Genomic DNA, 27793 nt, shown 5'->3' with positions numbered 1-27793 from the left:
ATTGAGCTATAGAATAATTTACCATCAACCAACCTAGCAAAATGGAGATGATCCTGTATCGCCATAGCAACGTTTGCAAGCAACGAGGTACCTCCTTGGTATACAATACTTAGTGCGACAAGAAATGCAATCAAGCACCAAGCAAAGGAATTTGATGATGATTTTTTTTTTTTCAAGTAGAGACCAATTGTTACGAATACCTTTAATCGTCACCACTTTCCCAATTGTATTTACAGGACAATGCAATCAAGTAACATAGCCATCAAACCAGTCCCGAGCCGATGGGGCGGGGCCAGACGAAGACATCCATGGCGGCATCGGGTTGGACTAGGGGGGCGAGACAGGAGCGCGAGGGGCTCGTTCGACCGGCCCTGGTTGACCAGGACGGCGGTGCTGCTGGCCGTTTTCCTCATCTCAACCCTCCTGTACATCACATCTAGCGGGGAGACAGGAATCTCTAACACATATGAAACAGGTGAGGCCCTTAACAAGGGGGGGGGGTAAGAATGTTACGTGGTATTGTAAGAGTTTGGGGTTGAGGTGGTAGGTGAGGGATGCTATGTAGTGAAAATGGACGAGGGGTGACAGAGAAACGTATTCCAGAAATTTAATGAAGGGAGGAAAAAAAGACGAAGGATGGTACCTGGTAGAGTTAACGAGAAGATCCTGAGAAGAGGAGTGAACTAAGCAAAGGAAAGACGAGAAACGGAAATTAGAATGAAGGCTGGGGAGGGGGAGGGGAGGCGAATTTGACACTTGAAGGAAGACGAGGAAGAGCGAGAAGGAGACTTCACCGGTGAATTGAGACAAGGGTACAATAAATGGAACTTGGGGGAGGGGAAAGAGAGATGATTAGAAAAGAGAGCTGGTAACTTGGATTGGGATGAAGACATTCCACGTACTCGTTATGTTGTGATCATGACATTCACAACGCCTACTGATGAGTGCATGTCGTCACTCGTGTCTAGATGGAAAGGAAATAAAGGAGGTTATCTTCCTTCTCTCTTACTTCATCTGTGAAAAAAAAAAGTAGCGACAGCGACACGAACTTTTCTTGATGCTGATGTCATTACGTCCTAACCCTTCGTTTGTAGCTGTCAATTCCTATAGCTTCATGAGAGTGAATCCCCCCTCCTTTCCTCCTCCTCCTCCTCCTCCTCCTCCTCTTCCTCTTCCTCCTCCTTAGCATCCATGATACCTGATACACTTTGAGCATTATGCCTCCTCAATGTGACGCACTCAATGGTTGGATTCACGTCTGCTGAGGAGCAGCACAAAACAACCCAGAATTAACAGTACAAACCGTAATGGAGGTGGGGAATATAATTGATAAATTCATCCGGTCCTCTCCTCACGTCACCTGCTTGCAGACGCCGCAACAGCCGCACCATGCAAACTGAAGGCTGGTCCATAATCACATTATATGTCGCACCAGAAAATGCAGGGCGCGGGAACAAAATGATACGGGAGAAAATAATGTGGTGTTAACGCCAGCTCTCAACATCTTGAAACATCACCATCTGAGTGGTAACAAATCATAACTGCATTGGTTTGCAAACTAGGGCAAGCCAACATCACGTTGATGATGTAACTGTTTTACTCTACCTTGCCAAAACAAAAAAGTCGTTCCAAGCTTGAAAAAAAAAAAGACCCACACACACCCTTATGATTATTTGTATCGTGATCACTTCACACACTATTATACTACCACGATAAGTACACGCGGTATACGTCATGCCAAAGAGCATTTGCAGCGATGATTGATTCTGGGGGCAAAATTCATTCTGACTTTGCAGAACAAGCGTAATACGCCCCGAGACTCTTCGAAAGAAACTAGACATTAACTGCGAGCCAATTAGACGAGAATAAGGGATTGTAAGGAATGAAGTCCCACATTTTCAGCATAAATAATGTGAATTCATCTTCGAAGGGTCCCTCGAGGATTGTCTGTTCGCTGGCTAGCAAGAAAGCAATTAAATTCACGCAGATTCAGCAAGGCTTCGTAATCGAGTTTTAGCAAGACAAGCGAACGAAGAACATTAACTAACATCTGAGTAGCTATAGAGATGAGATGAGATAGTTAGGAAATGCTTATTCGAAGATCTTGCTCAGATACACACTGCCAGGAGGGAAGTTTTTTGAGCTGGAAGTTAAGCGGCAAAGCGGATTTCTTTTCTGGAAATTTCCCTAACTTTTCAGTTACAATCAACAGATCAGTGAAGTTTTTGGCTAACCTGACGGCATGTCGCCATTGTTCTTTTGGTCATTCTTTAATTATTTTACGTTACGCCATCTTGCCTGCTCTATAACTTCACAGTGCCTTTCAGAAATGATTGTAGCTGTTACATACACATCAAACTAAAGAAGCAGAAGCAGAATGTGATGAACAATAACTGCCAGTGTGTAGATAATAAAATTTGTCTCTGATGCTGACGGCCAATCATCGACAGAAAAGCCAGAAGCCATTGGCCTTCGTCGCCATGTTTGTGCGTATGTCGCGTCTGACCCATTTCATCAACGCCTGATCTAAATATTTCGCAAGGTTGCCATTGTGAACCTTAATGCAACTGCACGAAAATATGAGTTAAAGAATAATTTATGTGTCTCCAGATGACGGATGCAACAATGAAAACTTTTTTATGAATAGATCTGATTTGAATCGAGGTGCATGATGAGGAACGGAACAGGAATAAAATATTTGGGCAGGAATTTGTGCTCGCAGCAATACGTACATGTGCACAGGGACAAAATGGAAGCAAAATTCTCCCGCTGTATCTTACACACAGGACCACCTTCCATTACGCCCCCGTCGATCAATACTTTTCTCAATTATTTAGGATTAGATGGACAACCCTCTTCGCTCCTTTACCTCAATGCAATCTGAGGCTACTGGCCTGACGGCGAGTGCCATTATGTAAAGCTTGGGCCTATGTCCAGCGAGTAGTTTCGGCCTGTTGTGTGATGCGTGCCTGCCTGAAGGGTTCTTCTCCGTGTAAAACATGTTAAAGTTGCAGAGCGAAGACAGACAAAGGAATCCAACGGAGCTTTGTCCTTCGATTTTGGGGCTTTGCTCCTTTCCTAATCCATCCGGATGAATGGGTCCGGAGGTTTCGAACCTATTCTTCTTCTTGTGGCTTTGTTATAGATCGACGGAGTCGAATAGGTAATGAAGGGTTTCGGCAACTCCGCTCTCTATTGACTTGTAGTAGGATCGTCCCCGTTCCCTGTTCTAACTCGGAGGGAGCCGAATAGGCCTGGGTGTGAGTTCCCCACAATGAGACTTAACCTTGCGAAGTCCTAGAAGCCACTTCATGGATCAGGGAGGACGGACTTGTCTGATAGTGTGGCGACTGTCGATTGCTCGCCCTCACTGGGGAATTTCGGGTAAGCAGTAGGGAGGTTCTCCCTCCTTTCTGCTGAGAGGATAACAACCCTCCTTTTAATCCTCGCTAAGCCTTGTTTATAGATCGGACTTCGCATGTAACCGTGGACCGTTACCTCAGTTGTGATCAACACTCGGGAAGCCGTCCTAATGCGGAGGTGAGAATCTCGGTATGTGGCTTCCCCTGTGTAGTCCATCTTGCTTAGATGCTATAAACGCTCCTTGTTTTCGTTACGGGTGACCTTTATTCTAAAAACAGAGGAGCAAAACAAAAACCTATCAACACGCACAAAGGCTGATTTATCCAAACAGATTGGCGATGAAGTGCTCTGTAAGAAAATTAACTAAGTTTGAGAACGTTTTTGCCAATTTATAGAGGAGTCCAACCCCAACTCAGCTTGCTCTGTTGTCATATTTCACGAACGTTCATCAATTTGGCATGTAAACTTTACATTATATATCGAACGTCTGAGACGTACGGATTGTCCTTCTCTTTAGGATTCGTTAGCAGTGCATTTCTTGTTTCTTGTTTTCTTGTTTTCCCCCTTTTCAAAGATTTTTTTCCCGTATTGCATCACTTATATAAATGTAGAAGAGAGGGAAATCAGGTTTCCCTTGGGGCAGAGCGTGTGGTATAAACACGTCGACTGCGTTGTCAAATAATAATGTTATGGCGTCTCGGAGTGATGAAGAGTCACGCATGCTCAAAAGAGTTGATTAAGGTCTCCAGCTCCCAACGTGGGCTGCAATGAACAATGAAGCGATGATGATGATGACAAGTAAGCTCTACATGTGATTTATTATCTTAGTTATTTTTTTGTTTTCCTTCTCCTCCGTTTGTTGTTTCTTGATATGCGTTTATTGATTGTGTTTTCGCCAATAGAAGCAGCAATACTCGATAAACTGTTAGGAATGACGGGTATGAACGACAGTTCGGAGGAAAATGTCGGTCGCGCTCGAGCCGTGGCAAACCAGAAATAACTGCATTAATGTGACAGATGTTTCAAATTCTGTGTAGATAAGTAGGGCATGCGAAAAGAACCAGCAATTTTTATTCCTCAGCTATCAGACATCAACGTAGTAGAGGAATTTCAGCTTTAGAAGGGCAGTGGAGAACCAAGGAATTGTCACAGAACATTGATAACTCCTTGGTAGAACCGTAGCCAATATGATAGCTTGAGATATTTGCTCCAACAATAAATCGGGTTATTCTGGCGCTGCACAGTTCATGTGAACCTTCATTATTTATTTTTGCATTTTGTTGGGATGAATTTTGATACTGCCCTATAACGAAGAGAATAGGGAATGAAGATGGGGGGGGGGGGGGGTGTCCAGATTTTACGGAGGTAGTATCCAGTGATGTTTTATACAAGTATATGTACAGTATCCAACTTTACACACATTATGTTTCAGTACATATCACCTCTGTGCAAGGCCTCAAACTGTCGAATAGATCGGAGCTACTAGCCCGTTGGAGGATTCCTCTATTCGTTTTCCAAGTATAGCATCATCTTTGAATAATATTTCATTACTGCGACATAACTAGCTTTGTAATTCATTGTGATGTGTTTGATTCGATTTAAGCATTATTTTTTTATCACTCTATGACACTGTTTTATCTATGTAATTTACTGATGGTATGTTTTTGATAATTATTAATTGGACCTCTTTTAAATTCAGCGCCTGCAGAAAATGCTTGCAACACAATTAATGGAAAGTGATTTCAGATCACATCATAATCATAACCACGACATGGGGTAGTGACAGTATCAGAGTGCATGCCTCACATCATGTGTCAAGACAGCTTTACGGAAATAGAATAAAAAGCACATCGATGGAACCTGAGAGGTTTAATCAAAAATTGGGTGTTGCCTAAGAACGCCAGGAAAATTTACACTTCCACACTGCCTCCACCAAACAGTAATGATATCATCAGAGTAATCGGATGTTGTGATATAATCACCTCAGTCACTATGAGATAGTCTCCCATTGACCATGTTGACACATTTATACACAAATCATCACCAAATTCTGTTTTTATGACATGAAATCACAAGAAAAAAAAAACCCGTGCACTCTACAAAGTACTAGAAAACGACGGACCAGAAATAGCGTCGGACCATGTGTTGACATTAAAAGAAAGATCATGAATATCATGCTTTTTCCCTTCAGCGCTTGTTCAGTAGAAAACTGGTGATTATAGATTTTGTGCGAGGAGATAACAAAGCCAGAAAATCAATAAATATCGTCTAGCTGATATTGATGTAATTTCATGCGTGCATTATTGTTGTCAAGCCTTTTCCAGGTAAAGTATTGATGGCGTTTTCTCTATTATATGTTTTTATTGTTATTCTTCCCTTTCTTAGACAACAGTTCGCACAAATATAAAATCAGTGTTCTTCCTTGAACAGAAGATTGATAGACACCTACAGGCAGCCTTGCTTATAAGTCGACCTCGCATAAGTCGGCAGTCCAAATAGATTCAACTTAGGCAAGGTTTACTGTATATTTTTTTTTTTTCAGATGATGCAAATATTGCTGTCTTTGGATGATTGATATTGTAGGTTTATGCGAGCGGATATCATCTTTCATGACTTCGATCTGCGAAGCACTGCCGGTAGTGTTTTATAACAAAAATGCATTCTTTTTCTTTATCGTTATGTCACAGACTCCCACTCGGGCAGACATTTGCTGTCAAACGCCTCTCACAACAAGCCTGCCTGGGAACAGTGCGAATATGAGAAGGCAAACTTGCCCGGGCTGTGGGTGGCATTCTACGCTTTTGCCGTCCTCGTCTTGTTCATCGGTAAGTTAAAAAAAGAAAGAAAGAACAAAACAGAACAAAAAATAATTTTGTTGTCTTTAATTGGTATACAATTTTCTGTTCAACTGCACTGTATTTAAACGAAATCCTCCATCCCACAACTGCCTGTATACCAAATAAAAATATGTCGAAAGAAATGGAGGGTGATACAATCGATATTGTACGCAGTTGTAGGTAAGCCTATATCAAGTGCAGTGATTACAATCAGAATATTTAACAAATTCCAATAAAAAGGGGTATGCATTCAGAAAGCTAAGAAAAAAAAAAGAGAGAAACAAACGGAAGAAAGTGAACGACATTGATTAAAGATAATTACGTTCAGACAATATAAGAATGTCGATAATAGGAATTTGAATCTTGGCAACCCAAGCACAAACAAACAAAGAAGGGGTTTGTAACCACTTTTGTGTTTAAATCAGGAGTCGGCCAATTTCTATTGCATTACACGAATGCGTTACTTCAGTCTCGCTGCTTTGCTTTTTAAACGGCATTGCCGATGGACAACGTAAGAAAGAAGGGGATATTGCCAGATTGCTGTTTTCTTTATAACCAGGACAACTCGACTCACATCCAGTCTTTTGTAGTAAAGACACTAAATTCTCATTCATCCTTCAGTCCCTTTAACTCCCTGGGATAGGCACGTTAAGATTTCGTAAGCAGTTTATATTCCCCTCCTTTCTTTCAAGCGCTTCACAGTGAATAATCAGAGCCGCGCTTTTTCTGAGGAGGCCTCGAGGCACATTTAGTTGTACTTCTATTCATCATTGCGTCATTTGTCTGAATAGGGTGACATTTCTTGATCTTTTCAATCTTTTCAACAAAGATTAAAGATGACAAATGCCTTTATTCACTACGCGCAATCGCATCCAGATACATATACACGACGTGTGTAAACAACAACTATCAGCGTAGCCTTTCGGGAATCTTTGAAAATAATCTTAAGTAGGTATTTACAACTACGCCTCTGATTGAATAGAATTACAGCGGGGTCTCTCACTATAGCTCCCTCACCTCGGTCCATCTAACCTTGGTTGTCATGGTGACGGATTACCCTCTCTCTCTCCTCCAGCTATCGCCATCATCTGCGATGACTTCTTCGTGCCATCTCTGGAGGCGATTTCGGAGAAGCTGGAGCTCTCCGAGGACGTCGCCGGGGCCACTTTCATGGCCGCCGGGTCGTCGGCCCCGGAGCTGTTCACCTCCGTGGTCGGGGTCGCCTTCGAGAGCGATGTCGGCGTCGGGACCATCGTGGGCTCGGCCATGTTCAACATCCTGATCATCATCGCGCTCACAGCTGCTTTGGCAGGAAAGGTCAGTAATGAATGTTCAACTTGGAGTAAATAATGTCGATTTCGTGATAGCACTAGGGAGGCAATAATGAGAGGTGTTGTTGAAGGTTTCGTTTCTCCGAACGATGCATGTTGCTCACTTTTCTCGCTCTTCGTCGTACATACCCTACTTAGAGACTAGACGTGATGACCTCCCTGTACACACTGGTCTTCATAGCCAGCCCTCATTTGCCATTCGTTTACTATTTGAGCCTTTAGGCATCTTGTTTCGTGACGTAATTAAGAAAAACAAATTACAACAACAACTGAACATGCATCCGATGTAACCTTATTAGATAATAGCGCGATTAAAAATGAAATAGCAACATTATGATATTATTGATATCATGAATACTGAAAAATCAATATACTGCTATGCACTCTTGTATTCCATTTCATATCTTGATGTAACAATAATCAATAATCTCATTAGACGTGTTAGCACCTCCATTTCGTTGCGTATCCTTACGTGAAACGTAGACCATTAACGTAGAATAAATTATTGTCATGTTGTTACAGCAATTAATGTGATTCTTGTGTTAGTAAAAGTTTTCACTTAGTCTGTTTACTTTGCAGTCTCTTGCTTGAACAACAGTTCATTCATTCCCATGCATTCTTATTCCTCATCACTGCGAGAAGGAAAATGTACGAGTAACGAATTAGTAATATTTGTACGCTGTCTGTCTTTTTCGCTCATTCATTTCCGCCATTTCTACCACTCGCATCTAGGTCTTGCATCTTGACTGGCGCCCCCTAGCGAGGGACAGCATTTTCTATCTGCTTTCCATTGCGTGTTACATCATCTTTTCGTGGGATGTCTACATCACATGGTGGGAGGCATTATTGCTCCTCATCCTCTACATCATCTATCTCGTCCTCATGAAGTTCAACCCTAAGATCATGGCAGCGACAGATCACATAACCTGGTGAGTGTAAACCATAGCTCGGTACAGTACACATCCGCGGCATGAAATCGTAGAGGGCGCTCAACTCTTTAAGTGCCGTATTTAAAGAGCTCGTTTTTCATTGTCTAGCACCAGAGGGCCGTTGTATGCTCATAATTGTAATCATTAAACAAGTGAATAATTGGTGTCTATTGACGTCGATAAAAGGGCAATTTGTCAATCAGTTGCAGTAAAGTAAAAATAGTCTTTCTTTTCTCTCTCTCTCTCTCTCTCTCTCTCTCTCTCTTTTTTTTTTGTTTGGTCCAGAAGATTTTTGAAAAGATTCTCTCCTATTTTAACCCGAATAACTCTTGTATCAAATGGATGTTTACATAACATGTCCACTTTATTCCATCTCCCACCTGAAGAAGGCAAGATGTAGCCTAACTGTGTGATATAACTGCTTTGAGTAAATTTGAATCGCCAGAAACTGATTGTATGTCAAATCTCCGGGATGAACGCTTGAATGCATATAGATGAGGGTGACGAATCATAGATTAAAATAAAAGGGGTACGTAGTTACCCACCCCCATTTCGTCAAGTCAAGCCTTTTGATATCCTATGAGTTTGAGGTTAAGTGTAAAGCGTATCGGACGGGGCTTGTACAAAGTTATGACCTTGTTTGATTCATATTAATGAACTCTACCTCTCCCGTTTCCATGGCAGCGGAGGATTCTGTCAGAATGACGTGGCCCCCTTGGACGAGGAGGCAGCGGCGGAGCAGACTCCGGAGGCAGTCACAGCACAACCAGCTGAGGGGAACACCGCCGAGACAACGGCGGAGCAGAAGGGAAACGCCCTACCCCGCAAGCTTCCACCTCTACAACATACAGCAAACGCGGATGTGGTACGTTCATCAGTCCATTCACTTACACACGTCAAGACCTCCGTGCTTAAATTAAGACTGCGTAGAATGCATAATTGCAATGATAGAAAACAACAGGATTTAATTGATGGCATTTAACTTCACTCTCAGCAATATTGGAAATACACTTTTTTCGTCTTCCATTAATTTCCATTACATGGGTTGCAATATATCGAAGGTTTACCGTGGTTACATTGCGTAATAATCCATTCATAACATAATGACATTACTTTTGTTCTAAAGAGAATGACGAGAATTTCATTCAGAACAGTGATTACCTCTGGACTACAGTATGTTAAACTATATGATGAAGTAGTATGTAAGTATGATTAAGGCAAGCATGCAGTGGCCTAGTTTGTCTCATGTGATTTGGTTTTCAACGATTAAATCTCACTGTCGTAATACTAATGTTTGCAATTACCTTTTTTTCCCCGTGCAGGACAGGAAAATATCCGTGCTTTCCAGTGCCTCCACCACACTCGCCGTTCCCAACGCCAACAACAAGCACATTTTCCACCACGTTAAACATGGCGAGCTGTCATCCAACTTCGTAAGTCCCATGCGAACTTAGTCTCTATCAGTGCGTTCTATGTTTATTTTTCATTAACTTTCTCCAACGAGAAACACAATCAATAGAAGTAAGAAGTTATCATCGTTCTTCTCCGTCAATGGCTCAAAGGTGTCACGAGACTGAGTGATGTGTTTGTACCATAAACGGCAAACAAGTAAATGCAAATACTCTGTGAAACATTTTGCATTGATAGAAAAAAGAGCAAGACAAAATATAGGGGGAAAAAAACTCTTTTTGAAGCGACATGACTAGAAGATGATAATGATATTGGCTATTCCTTCCAGGGTTAGATGAAGTATAAATGTGCAATACCATGGACATTGTTTTAGTGGCTACCCCTATAGAATAGGTATACGTGTTCATGTCCAGGATGATCTTTACGCTTGTGCGAGACTCAACTTTATCTTGGTGGATTTTGTGTTTCACGTCGTTCGGCATTCAGAAAATATTTTGTAGCAATTTGTAAATTACATAGAGGATAATGTATTTATGATGAAGGAGATATGTGACTCTCGCAGAAAGCTATTTTTTTTTTAAATTTGATTTTTATTAGTAGAATGCATACATTTAAATTAATGTTATTTTGTTTTTCTCATTTTCCATTCACCCGCTGTTATCTTTCACCTTTGCACGTTCATTTCTATATTTCTTTACCCCTGATCACTGCCGTATGCACTTTGCTTGTAACTCTCGTTTCCTACCATACACATTCATATTTCGTTCATCTTCAATGCACTCCCTGTACCTTTATGCATTATTTCACCTGCTGTTGTGTGCTGTGGATTCTCACGCTCGCCCATCTATGCCAATATCTTACGCTTGCGCAATGATGTCTTGGTGCAGACATCATCAAGCTATGACCTAAGGAAGCTAGCGCGCGATAGCGACAGCCGCGCGAGCTCCAGGCCAAACAGTAGCCTCTCGAAGCCACCCGTCGGCTCGCGGCCGGCCTCCCAATCCTCCTTTGTCAACGGGACCAGCAAGCCCGTGTGGAATAGCAATAATGGAGATGTGAACTCTAACAGCATTCCCATGACGAAGACGAATGGGAGCGTGAGCCAGCAGAACTTGAACGCGGCGCCCAACGCCAACGGGCGGGCGAACATCAAGAACGACCTGATCGTCGGCGACGTAGAGAGTTTGGGCGGCGAGAGCCAGGTCGAGTACGGGAGCCAAACGCAGCTCCTCAGCGTGCCCAACGGCGGGCTGCGCGACTCCGATTCGGGCATCCACAGCGCGCAGCGCACACCTGTCATTCCTGACACCACTGACCCACCCTCTGACCCTTCCTCTGACCCTAACGACCCAAAGAGACGGATGTCACTCATCGATGGACACCACCACCACCATCATCATCACCATGAGGATGGCAAGGCGGAAGAGAATGGTCACGCCCAGGTAAGAACCCCTCACCCTTTTCTTTAACTTTAACCTTAAGTAATATTAACGAAACAGAAGAAAGAAAAAAATGCACATACTCACCAACAAACACTCACCAACAAACACTCACGCACACCATCATAAGTCTACATGCGTAGTGGGGTACAGAGAACAAAAGAGTGCAATGATCCCCTTTATTTCGTCATGCTTGTCGGATAAAAACACAATAAGAGAAAACAATACAGTTCCCCAGCAATCGATGTGTGTGTGTGCGTACACACACAATCTATATCCAACATACACACACACAGGCATGCCGGGGGTTTTTTCCACTTAAGGCTGCGACTCCCTACTTAACAATGATTGAAAGTTATAGTAATCTTTTCTTACTGAGATAATGACTTATTGAAATGATAAATAAACGAAATCCAACCAACGCAGAAAGGAAGAGAAAAGAAAACAAAACTGATATTTTATGAAATATTCATTCTTATTTATTCATTAGTTCATGTATTCATTCACTTATAAATCAATCAATCAATCGATCCTATCCATTTTCATTCATACTTTGAGGAATGTTGATGACTTCCAACATGATGCTTTTATCATGCTTGTATTATCGTACATTTACACATTATTTTGTCATCCTCATGATCAGGACGGGGAGAAGAAGGAGGAGGAGGAGGAAGAGGAAGAGGAGCCCACTCTCCGACCCATCCCATGTTTTCCCGCCATCAACATGTACTACCCCGACAAGGAGATCCTGGCTGACACCTGCGGCTGCCTGCGCTACGCCCTCAAGTGGGTCCTTTTCATCATCAGCTTCCCATTCATGTGCTGCTTCACGTGGACCATCCCCAACTGCAGCCTGCCGCACCTCAGGTACGTGGGTCAGCGAACGCCGCTCTTAAAGGGATCATGTAGTTTTGATTGAGACCTAATTTCAGGTTTCTAACTTTTTTTGTGAGATGATGAGAAACCTCTTATGAAATATGAAAGAGCGTGTAATTCCATGAGGAATTCAACGTTTAGTTGATGAAAATTGGTTTTGAAATGGATGAGATACTACTATCCAAAACAGAGCGATTTTAATAAAATGTGGGACCCACACTTTATTACGATCGCTTTGTTTTACTTTGTTTTTGGATGTTTCAGTCATTCCGAACCTGATTTTCATCAAATAAACTTTGAATTCCTCTTACAATGGTATGTTCTGTACTATATCATAAGTGTTTTCTTGGTATCTCACAAACAGTTAAAAGCCCAATTCTCATCTCCACCAATACTGAATCATCCCTTTAAGACCTTTTGACACCTCCAGCTACATGGGGTCATCCCACGAGACCGACGCTCACGAGTCATACAGCCCCCGAGTTCGACATTGAAAACAGGTCCATGACTCATACAGCTCACGAGTCATACAGCCCATGAGTTCGACACGAGGTAAAAGCAGCCCATGAGTTCGACAGAAACAATACGGGGCTTAACGTGTCGATCTCGTGGGCCTTGTTTGCTAAGTGTCGAACTCATGGGCTGTTAGACTTGTGAGCTGTATCACTCGTGGGCTGTACAACTCACGAGTTCTATGACTCGTGGGTTGTATGACTCGTGGGTGTCTCGTGACGTGCACCTATAATTATGGCTAAGGTCTTTATTGACACTGTTCTGCCAGAGGTCTCTGCCATTATTGGTTCTCTAACCTTGCCAGGTTCGAGAGAGACATGGCTGGTGAAAATTTTCTATTATCTTGTCCACGTAAGCACTGGACTGGATTCGAACTCGGGTCCTCCGATCGGGAGTCTAGATTCTCATCCACTATGTCACAGTACCCCAAAATAGTATGATGATGTTATTCCATCTCTTCTTGTAGTCTTGTAGCCTAATCTGTACAACGACTTTACACTTGCTGTCTTCTGCGTCAAGGCTTGTTATGTCCGCACAGGAAAGAAGATTATCAATGGACTCCTCTTTTTTTTTTCTGTCTTTTTTATGTGTTTTCAGAGTTGGGGGAAAATGAAAATTATCATACTTGAGTAATTTTTCCATGACCTATGACCTCTTCCTTTCTTTTCCGTCCATCTTCAGGAAGTATTACATCGCATCCTTCCTTCTGTCCATCTTCTGGATCGCCGCGCTCAGCTTCGGAATGGTCACTCTGGTCATCAAGATGGGCTGCATCCTCAATGTCAACGAATTCACCATGGGCCTGGTCATTGTCGCCATCGGCACCAGTGTTCCGGTGAGTTTTTTTTTTCACTACCAAGTCGATGTCGGTGAGGGTTCCTATTTTAACCCGTTTCTCCGATGCTGCACTGTGTTGCCATCTACATTATTCTTATTTTGAAAAATGCCTTGGTGACCTTCTAACTTAAAATGAACTGAAGCTAGTGTTTAATGTGGTACAATGTTACAGTATAATATAGCTACCCCGTCTTTTCCTATAACCAGAGCAGGGGAATCCTTCCAGAGGTATAGACCTGGGGCCCGTTTAATAAAACTTGTCATCAGTGGCAAGTTGTCATAGATGTGACAAGCTACTGAAATCCTTGCATCTTATTGGACGAGGGCAAATTCACCTGCTTACGTAATCTAACTTGTTTTTTTTTTTATGTAAAATAAGTTCCCCTGGATCTTTTCGAAAGTATAGCGTTCTTTCACGGCCACATAATATAATCCGCTCAGGCGCTGTCAATGATACTGCTCACTACAACTCTATGCTCGCGCTCAGAACTGGATCATAGAATGCCCCATAAACTCAATGTTTGCTTTATTTCAATGTTATGATAATGATAATGGTAAGGATAATGATAGCAATGATGATCAATATCATTATTTTCATTATTATCGTTATAATTACCAAGATTGATTGTGTATTGTTGTTACTATGGTTGACGTTTATAATTCATAACTTTATTCCGTTGTTGTCGACTTCCAGGATGCGCTGAGTTCCATATTGGTTGCTCGGGATGGTTACGGGGATATGGCCGTCTCCAACGCCATCGGATCCAACGTTTTCGACATCAACCTCGGACTCGGCCTTCCTTTCCTCATCCGAGTCCTCGTCAAAGGCGAGAACATGGCTCTTCTGGGCCCCGAGGATATGGTGAGCTGTTTGTTCCTTTGTGTGTCTGTTTGTTTGTCTGTTTGTTCGGGTGTTTGTCGAAAATCTGTGGATCACTTGTATAAGGGCGTTCACTCCATTCACCTTTTGAAAAAAAAAAATGTTGTTCTCATTTTAATGATCAGTACATATACATTATTTTGTAGCCTATCGTGTGACAAAATTGGCAAAACCTTTCCCGATTGGTGATTTTTTTTTTCCAGTGTATTTTTTTTTCAAATATTCTTCTCTCCACATTGTTCAGTTGTTGGTGTCATTACTCTACGGTAAGAATTTTATTTGTATCTTCTTTTCGTATACCACCAGATAAGATACGAGGATGGATGGTATGGCCCGATGCCTCCACACGCCAAGTTCGGCTTCATTCTCATCCTCGTTCTCTTCCTCACCATCGTCACCTTCACGGCCGTTCGATTTCGCCTCAACGCCGTCGTCGGTGTCTCCTTCGCCGCCATGTACGTCCTCTTCCTCGTCTACGCCTTCATCCAGGAGCTCTTGTGTGAGGGGAGTTGCTGACGGACGCTTCAGCGACGATACATCATTGTAAATCAGCCAACATCTATCCATTTGAATCAATGTCTTAAACACACCAAACATTTTTCTTAGCGAAATCGACAACTGAAGTGCACAGTGACTTTCACAGCAAAGAAAATTATGAAGCTGCCGTAATTTATGTGACTAAAAAACAATAATGATCAACGAAAATTGCTGAATTTAACCCGATGTTTGCTAGAACTGAAGACATGTGTTAGAATATCATCAAAGCCATATACATTACAGTGCTGCACAGATGGAATTTTCCTTCGACGGAATGTTCAATAGTAATCATGACATGTTTTATCGTGCACTTTAATCAACCCGATGAACTTGTATTCAACGATTTCCTCACACAAAAATAACAAAAACAAATCTTCATGTGTCGCAGTTGGCTACCAGCAGTTTCCTGTTGGACTCGTTTGCTTAATGGGAAATTTACATTATGATATATTTGTCTGCTATTTGTGAAATGCAAAAAGAAAAAACATGAAGCAAAGACGATGCAATAAAGAATGTCATCAGGGTATCAATAGCCATATTTGTTATGTAAAGAGGCAAAAAAAAAAAAGAGAAGAGACAAGGACAGAACTTGGGGATAACAATGAATTACAGAACATAAAGTAAAATTCGCCAGTTTTTGTTGTAAATCACATGCGCTTGCAATCTTGAGAGATATGAGCTTGAGAGATAAAGATGAGATGAGGAGAGAATTCTGAGAGAGAAGATTAGTAGATGAATAGTTAGATAGGTAAGAGATATGTTTGAAAGCAGGGAGAGAGAGAGAGAGAGAAAGAGATGAATGAGAGAATTGGTAGATATATTTGGCTGTCAATCTTCATTGCAGAAAGTTCATTTTCACAGATCGCTATCAAGGAAGTTTGCAAATTTTGGAGAGAGTAGATTCTCACACACTTAAAAAAAAAAAAACTTAAACAATGCAATGGCAGTGCGGCTTTGTTTTCATTATTCTTTTTGTTTTCCATAGCCTGGGCAGTATTATCACTGGGCGTAAATACTTAGAATTTCAAAAGGATGAAAGTGGTTCAGACGTTGGCCACTTTCTGTGATACTTCTTGCCATTTTAACATAATTTTTATAAGAGCGAAAAAAAAAGACCGTCCAGTATTTTCTTTTTCTCCGTAGCTAGTTTGTTTCGCCTACGGCCTTAGAGATGGCTGTGCTATTTGAGGGTATGTGACCAATTAGATTGGGGGTTTTCAGCATACACTTATGCACACACACACACCCAATCGTCACAAATTTGTTGAATCGCAGAAAATGTGTTGCATGTGTCATGGCAATGAAAAAAAAAAGTAAGTTGAGCCGAGTCCATGTATAGTGTGCCTTAAACACAATAGCAACGAAAAACGAAAACCAATGGCTTGCAGTATAGTATTTCATATCCCTGTCTTTTTTTTTCATCTTTTGATCATTATTTTTTTTCTCCTCAGTCTGTTTAGGTTGATGTGGTGAAATATTTCCTCAAGTATTCACGTGAGGAACGTGATACGCGTTTGACATTATCGTGAGTCAAGGATAACTGCCTCTCGTTTTGAATAATGGAGCAGTACAGCAATATCATTATCAGCTAGCATTGCACACTATCATGGGAGGATGTTGTTGTGTGTGAGACACGAGTGTACATAGAATTGTGTTAGCGATGCAGCTGTGAATTTTAGCGGTGGGAGATTTTTTTTTTTCGGAAGCGAGTTTCTCGGCGCACATAAAGCTAGATGGAGGAATAAAGAACCTTGTGGGTTTCTTTGCTTTTCTGAGTAGCATTGTTTCTTCGAGAGAAGCTCCGTTCCCGCATTTCCAACGAAAGAAAAAAAGTGTGTGAATTATTATTTGTAGAGAGACGTGTATCATACGAAGTTTATCTTGTACAGGCAAAAATGAACTGGACCGTTATACATATTAATTATTTTCAAGATTGTATATTATGGTATCTTACAATTTTCGCACAAACGTTGCCTACTTCTATTCGGTATGTGCAGACACACAGTGCTATGAGCACCGGTATTTGAGGAGCCTTGTAACTTATTTTCTAATAAACATGTGATGCTAAAATATACAGAGTCGTATCTTCTTCCGTGATTTCTGGAATGTCGTGCCGCCATGTCTATATCCGTGTCATGTGACATTTAAGCAGACAGTCTTGTCACATTTTTTTTTTTGTCTTTAAAAACGAAACTGAAACAAAGTTCATGCTGTATTCACCAGCAGTTATTTCGGCACACAAATTTTCGAGCGATTCGCTCTTTCTCAAGAGTTGATACTGAGAGAACAATAACAATGTTGGTGAACAGCATGAACTTTGTATCAGTTTTGTTTTTGATTATATTATCACGCCAACACGTGGACAACATACTCAATATATATATATATCTTATTATGTTGTGATAAAAACCTAAAATGGCATTAAAACGCTTTATCCTGGCGAGGAAAGCGCATGTTTTAAAAACATATTATTTTAATGCCATTTTAGGTTTTTATCACACACACACACACACACACACACATATATATATATAACTATAATGATAATAATAACTAATAATTATGTAATATAATATAATAATATAATAATAATAATGTATAATAATATAATTAATACATAATATATGATATTGATATATAATTAATATAAAAATGTGATAATATAATATAATATCATATCATAATAATTATAATAACTATACATACATATGTCCCGACGTGTGAGTATCAATATTTTGCTAGAATTGAATATGCATATATTTCACTCAGGTTTGTATAAGGGAAAATGGTCATGGTATTTCTCTGTAGGACATTACACCACGCACAGCAAGCAATCAACACGTTATAAACCATCGTTTCAATACTGGACACACTGTTCTTCGGCAGACTTTGTCTGATTTATTTCCACATTACAAAACAAAAACGATAACAGAAGAGAAACTGTACATCACTGGAGCGAGTTATCGAAATCGTGTCAACAAACGGATACAAATTATTACTGTTATGTACACGCATATAATGATTATTATTCTGCCAGAGTTGTATTATTTTGTAACAATGAGGTGAAAGGAAAGAGGGCGCCAGTGATCGAGTATATATCTTTTTTTTTCTGGAAAATAATAAATAATTCCTCAGACAAAGGTCACCTTTTAGATGCAGTACTAAACATGAATATATAATCCAGCTTTAATTCTTCACACAAAACCGATAACATGGGCTATAAGCATTTTTTTTTTTACAAATAAATACAACACATACTGACGATATTTTAGAAAAATATCACAATTACAACATACAAATAGAACTGCACTTGTATATACAACAACGACGCTCTGACGCAAGTCTTCAAAAGATATTAGAGATCTATGTATGCGTGACATGATAAAGAAATAGAAGCAGAAAAAGAAATAATTATATCCCTAGTTATGATAGCGCTGTGCAATATTTACAAAAGGTACAAAATGTACTATATAATGTAGAAGCTGTACCTGTCTTCCCGCGTCCTCAAAATGGGACGAAGGCCAATGTTCAGTTTACAATATTTCACAGCTTGATAAATTTAGAAAGCCGCCCTGACTACGGTAACCTGCGGACAACTTCTGCTCAAGTTGAGCAAACCACTTCTGACGCATTCATAATGTCACGCATACTAGTATTTTCCGTAATAAAGGTTACTATGAAAATCCCAAAGCTTTTGTTGAAACTAACTTACATACGCTGTGAATACAGCACTATGAAACCAGTTTAGCGTGTCCAACTTTCAATTCTCCAGTTCACAGTATGAGGGCAATCAAATAAATTAGACGCCATGACAATACCTTGATGCTTAATAACACTTGATAATACCAAAATCATCTGTCATTTAATATCGGAGAATGTAACACATGATTTAATATGTAAAGATGACAGTGCTCTTCTTTCAAAATACTCAAAACAGAAACCCTGGGGATGAGGTTGCCTTGAATACACTGAATGCATTTCAAGGGTGTCTCAAATCTTCTTAAATTCTGACTGAGCAGTATAACAACCCTAATAGACATATTCCACTATAGTCCTTCTTTACAGTTATGTCTCCTTTGTCGCATACACTATTGATTCGCCCCAATGGTTGTAACGCAGACGACACAAGGAGGCGGTAAAGCACTTCAACAAACTGTACCATTTTTTTTTCGCCGACATGATCAGATGGTTAACGTATTCTTCTATCTTATAACGTTTTGTTATGTCTACTGTTGTTTTGTGAACTATGATCTTCGTTAGATTGTGAATGTTCTTAAGTAACAAGGTGTTAATCAAACAATTGCTAAATGAATTGATAAATAAATAAACAAAACATGTCTGTCATTATAACGTCAGCTGCCCGGAACATTAATTTGACGTTAAACCCGCAAAAGGTCAGGGCAAAAATTACCGCATTACGAGAATAAGTTACTCTTCCTCTCTCCTTTACAGCCGTCCTTGTTGTTCGCACAAATTACAGCTAGATAAAAGAATGATTTGATCTGGGCTGCTGCCATCAAAAAATACATTCTTCCTATCATAACGCAAACATGTGGCGGAATAATGATCCGGATTTAGTACCGTCTGAGGCATTTAGTAAGAGATAGCAGATCAGTCTCTCACTACATACAGTACTGAGCATTAAATAGAGAACGGTTACGTAATTTCGCATCATTGTCCCCACGTGATCAATATGCATGCTAATGATTACTTCAAAAATTCAAGCAATGCACATTCATGATACCAGTGAAATAAAGAACCATCTTATTATTATCAGAATTATCAGAATTTGAGCAATGATGACGACACTGGTATCAAGTTATCAAATTACACTAAACACAATCGAAAAAGTAAGAATTCGGGTAGAATTTTAGAATATGACTACAAACGCTGGTATTATCAGTGTGAAGAGTAGGAATGTATAGAGATATTAATGTATTTTATTTTAGCCTTTTGGTTACACACATTACCATTTTCGTGATTTCGTGTCTATTGGAAAGGAAGCCAACTTCTTCAAAATCCTTTCCATTCTATTTTTCATTCTATCGGACGGTTTGCTTACGTGGATTTTAGGACCTTATGCAAAACTTATCAACAAACAAGGCTGTATTTAATTATTCCATTAATCATTCCTAAAAAAGTGAAATTGGTGTGCATCGAACAGGGGCTTGTGTATCTGAACTCGACATGAGAATCAAACCAAAGTAGGAGTTTTGCCGGTCAATGCTGTAGTAAGCATGTAATCTTCCAGCTGAAAAGGACGGTCGAACGCCCAGTTCGTCAAACTTTTCCAAGTAAAACACACCCGCTATGTGTTTGGAGTCTCTTGCATGAGTGCCATTCCTATATATTTACAAGAGAAAACAAACAAACAAAACAAACTGATGAGCAAAAACAAGATCATACAGGGTTAGAAGACTGACTCAAGGGTGAAACGTAGTTCTCGTTGGGTCTGCAGAGGTATATATTGTGCTCCTGCGATAATTGATCCTGTCGCATTTTTTTTTCCAAGGACTTAGGGTTAGGATAAGGGTTGTGGTAGGGTTTAAGGTTTAGTTTGATGTGAGGAATACGATAGGGGTTGGGGTTATGGTTGTGGGTAGAATTTATGTCATGAATTTATGTTGGCTTATAAGCATACAGACTCAAGGAAACAATTGACGCAGGAACAAAAATATGTCATGGAACGGTTTGCAGAACTGTCGATTTTTGCTCTAAAATGCACACATAATAATTATGCAACAATGAAGAAGGTATTAGTATTAGTACTAGTCTCAGAGCATTACCAATCGATTATTGATGACCGGACAAATCATGTATTTTGTGCATCTAGAGGACATTGTATACTATGAAAGCACAGTTTGACAGTCACACGTAATTATTAACTACCCCCGACAAAAATAAATATGACCTTTGCAATGTCGATTCAGCTGTATAGTTATTTGGAGCAGAGGATGTCTATTTTATTCTTTCCTTCTTTTGATAAGGAAAATCGAAGATTGTACTGGCCAGTGAGAGGCTATAAGTGCTATAAAATGGTGATGCCATCACTTGGCCATCTTGATTTCACTGCACAATTAAAAAAAACATAACTTTGTGAAAACATGTGCTTATCTGCGATGTCGTGACATTCTTAGCCTCTGTGCAGTGTTCAGAGTTCTTTCAATGCTTTTGCCAATTAAGTACAGTTAACATTACAGTTCCAGTAGCTATTTATTGGAACTGTAATGTTTGACCTAATTCATCATACTTTACTGCACGATATCTCCGATTACATAAACATGTATATATATGTATATGTATATGTATATGTATATGTATATATACTGTATACCTGTGTATGTATGTATATATATATATATATATATATACTATATATGTATATATAATCAGTGACACTCCACTCAAGAGAAGGTCTGCAATGATCTTTATCTGCACATGCTCAGATTGTAACTGCATGTGAACTGGCTTATTGCCGAAAAGGTGACCACTGAAGTTTACTTACTGTGTAGCCTCGCTCTTGATCAGATCAACATCCGTCCCCGTCCCACACATCCCTTTCCGCACGATGCGGTGGCCCACATAAAGTTGCGGACTGTTGCTGTCACCTACGGTGACCTGGCTATAGATGAAATAGTACCCAGACACTGGTACGATTAGTTTCGTGTCTTGCCTCATATGCATTCCGCGCTTGTGTGCCCCATATTCCTCAGATGACCACCGGAACCATTCGCCTGCAGCGAAAGAAATGTAACACAGGATATAGTTATACTCCAAAAAGAAAGAGTATACAATTACAAGTGCATCAGTTAAGATATGATAAAAATCGGATAAAATTAGGGAAGTTATAAAATTGTGCTAATTTTTGCAAAACGGTTCTGGAACAGGTATGATGAATATGATTGAACTGATGATGATATGACCTCATAATTTCCATTGATCGTGTACAAAATATAAACGGTAAAAGTTCAATATTTCTGCAATCAAAGTATGAAATAAAATATCACTCCTGACGGAATAATTCCATAAAAATAACTAATCTACATAATGAGGATTTGAGACTGGGAAATACATACGTTTGAACTAAAACCGGGAAATTTCAAGATTATGTGCACAAACTACAATATGTATAGCAAGTTGTGAGGGAATGACATCATCAACTAACTTTTCTGGATATTCATATTGGCTGTTCGAGAAGTGTTTTATGAAAATTAGCAAAGCCTAAATACAGTCGGGACAAAAAGGAATGATTAAGAAATGCATGTTCATGACACTTCATTCCTGACAGACAGATAATGATGCTATAATACTGATTTGACTCCGTGATTGAGATTACATTGCCAGATTACCACGATGGGATCAAAGGAAAATAAAGTTGATGTTCGCAACACTTGACAAATACTTTATATTAATGATATTCTTTGTCTGAATTTCATTCAATATCAGGTTCTTTTTCACAATAATATTAATTCAAAAAATCAGCAGCTGTTCTTCTTACTTGTGCTTCTTCTCCTTATCATTATTATTATTATTATTATTATTATTACTATTATCACTATTATTTATTCGGCAATTCTGAATCACATTCTTTGCTTGAACATACAATATATGCTTTTTATTCAAACAAACTATGTATAAAAAAGGAAAACTGTGCGTAAATCGCAGAAAAAAACTACACACACATACTTTTTTGTAACCTTTATTAAATTTCTATAATTTCACATAACAAAGTATTCATCTTGAATGTATGCAACAATATTCAATCAACAATGATTAATCAAACAAAACAAACACACACACACACACAATAAAAATATATGACCCATTTTGTGGAATGTGTAGAATTATGAGCTTACTTGCTCCGTAGTTTGAAGGGCCCGAAACCGACTCGGCAGTTGGAACCAAATGCGACGTTATGTGTCCAGGCTCGACATGTCCTGATGGAAAATAGAAAGAAATAAAAACCTAAGTTACATAACAAAAAAAAAAAACCAAACAGCAACGACTTAATGAAAGAAGAGAGAAAGAGAGTTAAAAGAACAGACACACTGGGAAAGAGAGATATTATATATTTGTATGATTATTATTGAATTTCTATTATTATTACCAATATTGTTATTGGAAGGGGTAGGCCCTATTATCTCTATCTTAAGTAATTATCACATTAACAATATTATCATTGCTGTTATTTTTATCATAATCATTGTCATTTATATCATCAAAATTATCATAAATAGTATTGCCATTATCACTATCGGTAATGTATCACCACCAAAATTCTCTTTAAAAGATAACAATAACCATAGAATAGTCTCAAGGTGATTTGTCTTTTCCCATGAATGCTGCATTGGGTTTTAAAAAATGTCATACTTTCACAATTGGTACGGTGATTTCACCAATGGAAAAACAAAAGCAGACTTTACCTCTAGAAGGCATTTGGTGGCGCCGAACACCGTGTCTGGACATGTGACCGCCAGCAGATCTCCTCCCTGTATTAAAAAAAAATAGATAAAAGAGATCAAAAGTAAATTTTAGATAAGCGCTACTTCGGAAACATTCCAGCTTGCAACAACAATAGCAACAAGAACAACAGCAGCAACAACACCGACAACTGCAATAACTATATAACTACTACTACTAGTACTACTACTACTACTACTAGTACTACTGCTACTACAACAACAACAACAACAACTACTACTACTACTACTATACTACTACTACTACTAGCAGTGGTAGTAGTAGTAGTAGTAGTAGTAATTATGATATTGATTTCACTGTGTAAGTGTTTCACTACGAATTTATAATTGTTTAGAGACTCTCCAACTAAGGGTTGTCTTTAGTTTAACTTACTATAGTGTGATACTTCCATGAAGCTTTTTTTTTTTATTTCAAAATAACTTAATGAACTGCAAACCTGAGCCACCCGGTCATAATCCCAAAGTAACGTTAAATTTACGTGAAATGGCATGAAATAAAGATACGACAGAGAGAATCTGAACATTTTCTTTAGTAAATTTAGATGCACAGCACCTTATAATGTTTATGATCATTATGATTCATTGTAAAAAGAGCAAACTCCATTCTGATTAAGTTGGGATAGCTGCGACTGAAGCTGCTAAAAACGAGGACAAAAATAACAACATTAACAGCAACAACAACAACAGCAACCCTCATCGAAAATAATAGGAAAATACAGAATCATTTTAATCATGACTTCAAAAATATTTATTTGTTTTGTTACAAATGATATATCAAAGGAAAGATTTTATCTTGCTCTACCAGATGACAAAACTTACTTTAAGATGTTTAAAATGGCGCTTAATTGTTTTGACCAAAAAAAAAAAATCAAAATTAAGAAAAGAAATGTTCTTGGGTAGTTACAAAATTTTGTCTAGAGATAATTTCAATTTTAATTCTACCTCTTTTGCCGTGATCCACTTCGTTATCATGAATTCCTTCGTCAGGGTCTGTCTCCATGTAGTCGTAGTCCTGTGTGCAGGAATAAAAAAGATCCAACATTGAGGGACAGTACTGTTGAGGGAGATTTAATAGAATAACATCACGAAAGGTGTATCTCTTCCAACTCTCTAGATATTTTCTACGCTATACCACAGGGGTGTCCTTCTTGATCTGAAGAAAATGTCGTTTTTGCCTTGGGAGTCTGTGGCATTTCTTTGTTAGCAGCTCTGTTGCTGCTCTGTTTCTTTATCAAAATAGCGGAACATTATTTTCTCTCTCTTCCTTTCTTTAAAACAACAACAACATACGACACAAGTACGATTTCGATATGTTTGTGCTGCCCAACACATACATGATGATCCCTTTTAAGCATTGATCTCGCAGGTCTTTTTTTTTTCATATATATATATAACTGTATATAGATAAAAGATGCTGCACCCTAGGGAGCTCACATTGACTCATTTACGTCAAAAATATACAAGACAACGTAGCTTTATTACCTCTAAAACCCATAAGAAACTGATGTGTGAAATTCACCATACCAGTATCTTTATTATTAGCCCTTGGGCCTACCCCTGAGTCTCGATCGGGGCCAGCGGGGCAACTTATAATAACTTTGTGTTAGCTTATCACTACAAACAATTATTATTGGAAATTGGTGAAAATTTGACTCCCTGTAACAATCTGGCGAACGGAAGGATGATCAGGCCTCGTATCTTTTTTTTTTTTTTTTTTTGGGGGGGGGGGGGCGCTTTTTATAGCCTTTATTCAGACAAATCAAATGAAATTGTTATATTGTAATGACACAATAACTATAATACAATGTTTAACGGAAAACAAAAGGTTGTGTGCAAAGTAGTATAGATGAAACATACAACAATTGTACACATTTGACATGATTCATGAATGTGCAATAAACACCTCATACAGAAATGGAATATACATAATTCTAAGACACTCAGTCTTCCTACTCGAGGAACGGAGTCACCAGTCTGAATCTAGTGAGAAGTTATCCATAATAGCGCCCTCACATGGCAATGTCGAGAGTGGATCTACATTGCGCCCACGGACTTTTGTGAATCAACACCCGACACTTTTCAAGACAGCTACTCGGTATCATTTCTTGGTTTTCACAGCGAAACAAAATACTGAAATAAATGCATGTACGATTCGGAGAGATCTGGGATTGAAATTATGTTTTTTTTTTCTGAATTTATGAGATTACTTGTAACACTTGATAAAACCTTTACATGGAAATGGAATGCCCACTCTACGTTCAAACTACCTTTCACGAGATTCTGAAAACTGAATCAGAAGAAATAGAATTATTGAAGTTCCTTATCAAAGTTAGACTGTAAGAAATTATCAACACATGAACTTTGTTAAAGGCCTACTCTGTACTTTACTATCTAGCTATTTCAATATTCTTCAAAATGCTGTCCTTTGTGCATGAATTAGACTCCAAGAGCATGTTCAATCTGCAATTTTTTTTGAGCACTTTTTTTTTTCACTTCAAACTCCTCGGTTTAATGAACACCCACCATCCCGAATAACCATCTTGAAAAATCCAAAATCTTCATAGCTCAAAATACAATAGAACATCAAACACTGATGTCAAACATCATAATCAATATTGACTGAACACTTGACGGTGAGACATTCTAGATCAAGCGACATGAGCGTCCTTCAAAGGCGGATACCTAAACAAGACGCCACAACCGCCACCAACCACCATCATCACGACCATTATATAGGCTTTTACATGTTTTCTAAAGCACGTATTGCATGGAATGAATATTTTGCCGATTTACTTTGGATTTTGTTACAGTACGGTGCATTGACAATGGACTGCAGTATTCAGTTGAACGAATCAATTAAAACATGTTCCGACGTTTTCGTTTCTGCCTGAGATTTATCAACTTTTGTGCGTACAGCTTAGAGCCTTATGTTTATTAATTTATAAATCCCTTCAATCCTTGTACGTCATCCTTAAAAACAACAACTTTTCGTACCTCTGCTTTCACGTCACAACCCTATTGTCGTCGAGTTGATATTCAACTCCAAATTGTTTTCCCAAGCCAAAAGTACGCAGATAAAAGAATCATGACGGGGTGCGAATGAGCTGCAGAGAACCGCTGATTCAATGTATAATAATTACATCAAGTCAAACTATTACTATACGGCTAATGGTGGCTTGGAACGTGTTCCTTTGCTGCTTACACTTTACAGCCATGTGTATAATGTTCATGTCAATGTTTCACATTTTGAGCCAGTATTAACTTCTTGGACCAATTCTGGAGCGGCAAGTCCCATACCTATACCCACGCATCTAGACACGGGTTCAAACATTGTATGTGCCTCCATGTCACGTATACAACGATCTCAAGTTGCCGTACCTTTGTCCTCCGCTTTGAACGTGACAATAGTGTACTATTTGCATTGCCACCTTGAAACTCACAGAGGGAAAGGCAATAGTTCCCTTATCCCATTACCCCCCCCCCCCCCTCCTCCTCCTCCTCCTCCCTCACACCCCTCGGCCTAACCCGGACATGGCTTCGTTTTTCGAACTCCTCCCCCCTAAACTGAATCGTTGCACATTGTGTTCTGTGTTGCTACCTGGATAAAACATTTGACAATTGGCTCACCTGGTTTCCGGGTCTGTACGATGCTACCTCACTGGAGTCCCAAGGGTCCATTGGGCCGGCGTCCGCAACGACCACACTCAGCTCCGATTGCAGGTCGTATATTTGATTCTGCATACAGGCCATTTTGGCGTACAGGAGAGCGAAGCCCCCGCAGACGGCTATCGCTAGTATGAAGTAGGCCAGAGTACGTCCTGCCCCGCTCGCTCCGCTCCCGCGATTTCTTCCGACGAAGTACGGGAGTCGCCCGTTTGAGGCCGTCGTCTGGAATTGGATGGACTTGTGGCAAGGAATATCCACGATCGCTGAACATTGTGGCGGGATCAGTGACGCTGTGTCCTGCTTGGATTCCATAGTGGATTTATCGTCTTCAGTGTCTATTCTCACGATCAGGATAAGCTGAAAATTGACGCGGGAAAGAAAGGATTTTGTTGTTGTTGTTTTATACGTAATATTCGTAACGAGAGGAAAGTGTGTCGTCTGCTGAAAACTTGCTTCACTCTGAGTGCACAATTTGGAATAATTCAGCCTCGATGTTCTGCTTCTCAACACAATGGCTGGAAATCAGAAAGACCTGGCGAATATTTCAACAAACATGCAAACAGGTGAGTGACAGTGTCCTTAAAAAATCACATCTATCCCGATTAAGTTGTAACAACAGCCACTCCTGCATCCTAAACAAGACGGCGCCGCTGTTTTACGCCTATCTCTGGCCAGCGATCCGCCGTGGTTGATGG

General features: G+C 39.6%; 2 protein-coding genes across 2 annotated transcripts; one reads left to right on the top strand and one right to left on the bottom strand.

Moving 5' to 3' along the window:
- Nucleotides 1-240: 240 nt before the first annotated feature.
- LOC139709400 (sodium/potassium/calcium exchanger 1-like) lies at nt 241-15070 on the top strand. Its single transcript, XM_071621366.1, has 11 exons — nt 241-475; nt 6051-6188; nt 7276-7517; nt 8264-8460; nt 9145-9325; nt 9783-9893; nt 10758-11312; nt 11953-12176; nt 13380-13533; nt 14230-14397; nt 14722-15070. Exons 1-11 carry the CDS (start codon nt 241-243, stop codon nt 14929-14931), a joined length of 2415 nt encoding a protein of 804 aa, XP_071477467.1. The 3' UTR covers nt 14932-15070.
- Nucleotides 15071-19079: 4009 nt separating this feature from the next.
- On the bottom strand, nt 19080-27789 carry LOC139709391 (uncharacterized). Its single transcript, XM_071621359.1, has 6 exons — nt 27060-27789; nt 24375-24444; nt 23376-23441; nt 22809-22889; nt 21458-21686; nt 19080-20295 (listed from the first exon to the last, which is right to left on the bottom strand). The coding sequence occupies exons 1-6, from the start codon at nt 27408-27410 to the stop codon at nt 20085-20087; spliced, it is 1008 nt and encodes a 335-aa protein (XP_071477460.1). The 5' UTR covers nt 27411-27789; the 3' UTR covers nt 19080-20084.
- Between the last annotated feature and the right edge of the window lie 4 nt (nt 27790-27793).

Source organism: Diadema antillarum, unplaced genomic scaffold (genome assembly GCF_040938485.1).
Source record: "Diadema antillarum isolate AM-2024a unplaced genomic scaffold, OU_Dant_1.0 seq00001431_RagTag, whole genome shotgun sequence".
Lineage (NCBI taxonomy): Eukaryota > Metazoa > Echinodermata > Echinoidea > Diadematoida > Diadematidae > Diadema > Diadema antillarum.
This window is presented reverse-complemented; position numbering and strand designations above follow the sequence as displayed.

Coding starts and splice junctions, on each gene's coding strand:
- LOC139709391 (XM_071621359.1), bottom strand. CDS start 27,410: ATGGAATCCAAGCAGGACACAGCGTCACTGATCCCGCCACAATGTTCA. Junction 24,445..27,059: donor CGTACAGACCCGGAAACCAG/GTGAGCCAATTG, acceptor TCCTGCACACAG/GACTACGACTACATGGAGAC. Junction 21,687..22,808: donor CCCTTCAAACTACGGAGCAA/GTAAGCTCATAA, acceptor CTTTCGCTGCAG/GCGAATGGTTCCGGTGGTCA.
- LOC139709400 (XM_071621366.1), top strand. CDS start 241: ATGCAATCAAGTAACATAGCCATCAAACCAGTCCCGAGCCGATGGGGC. Junction 9,326..9,782: donor ATACAGCAAACGCGGATGTG/GTACGTTCATCA, acceptor TTCCCCGTGCAG/GACAGGAAAATATCCGTGCT. Junction 13,534..14,229: donor CCATCGGCACCAGTGTTCCG/GTGAGTTTTTTT, acceptor GTCGACTTCCAG/GATGCGCTGAGTTCCATATT.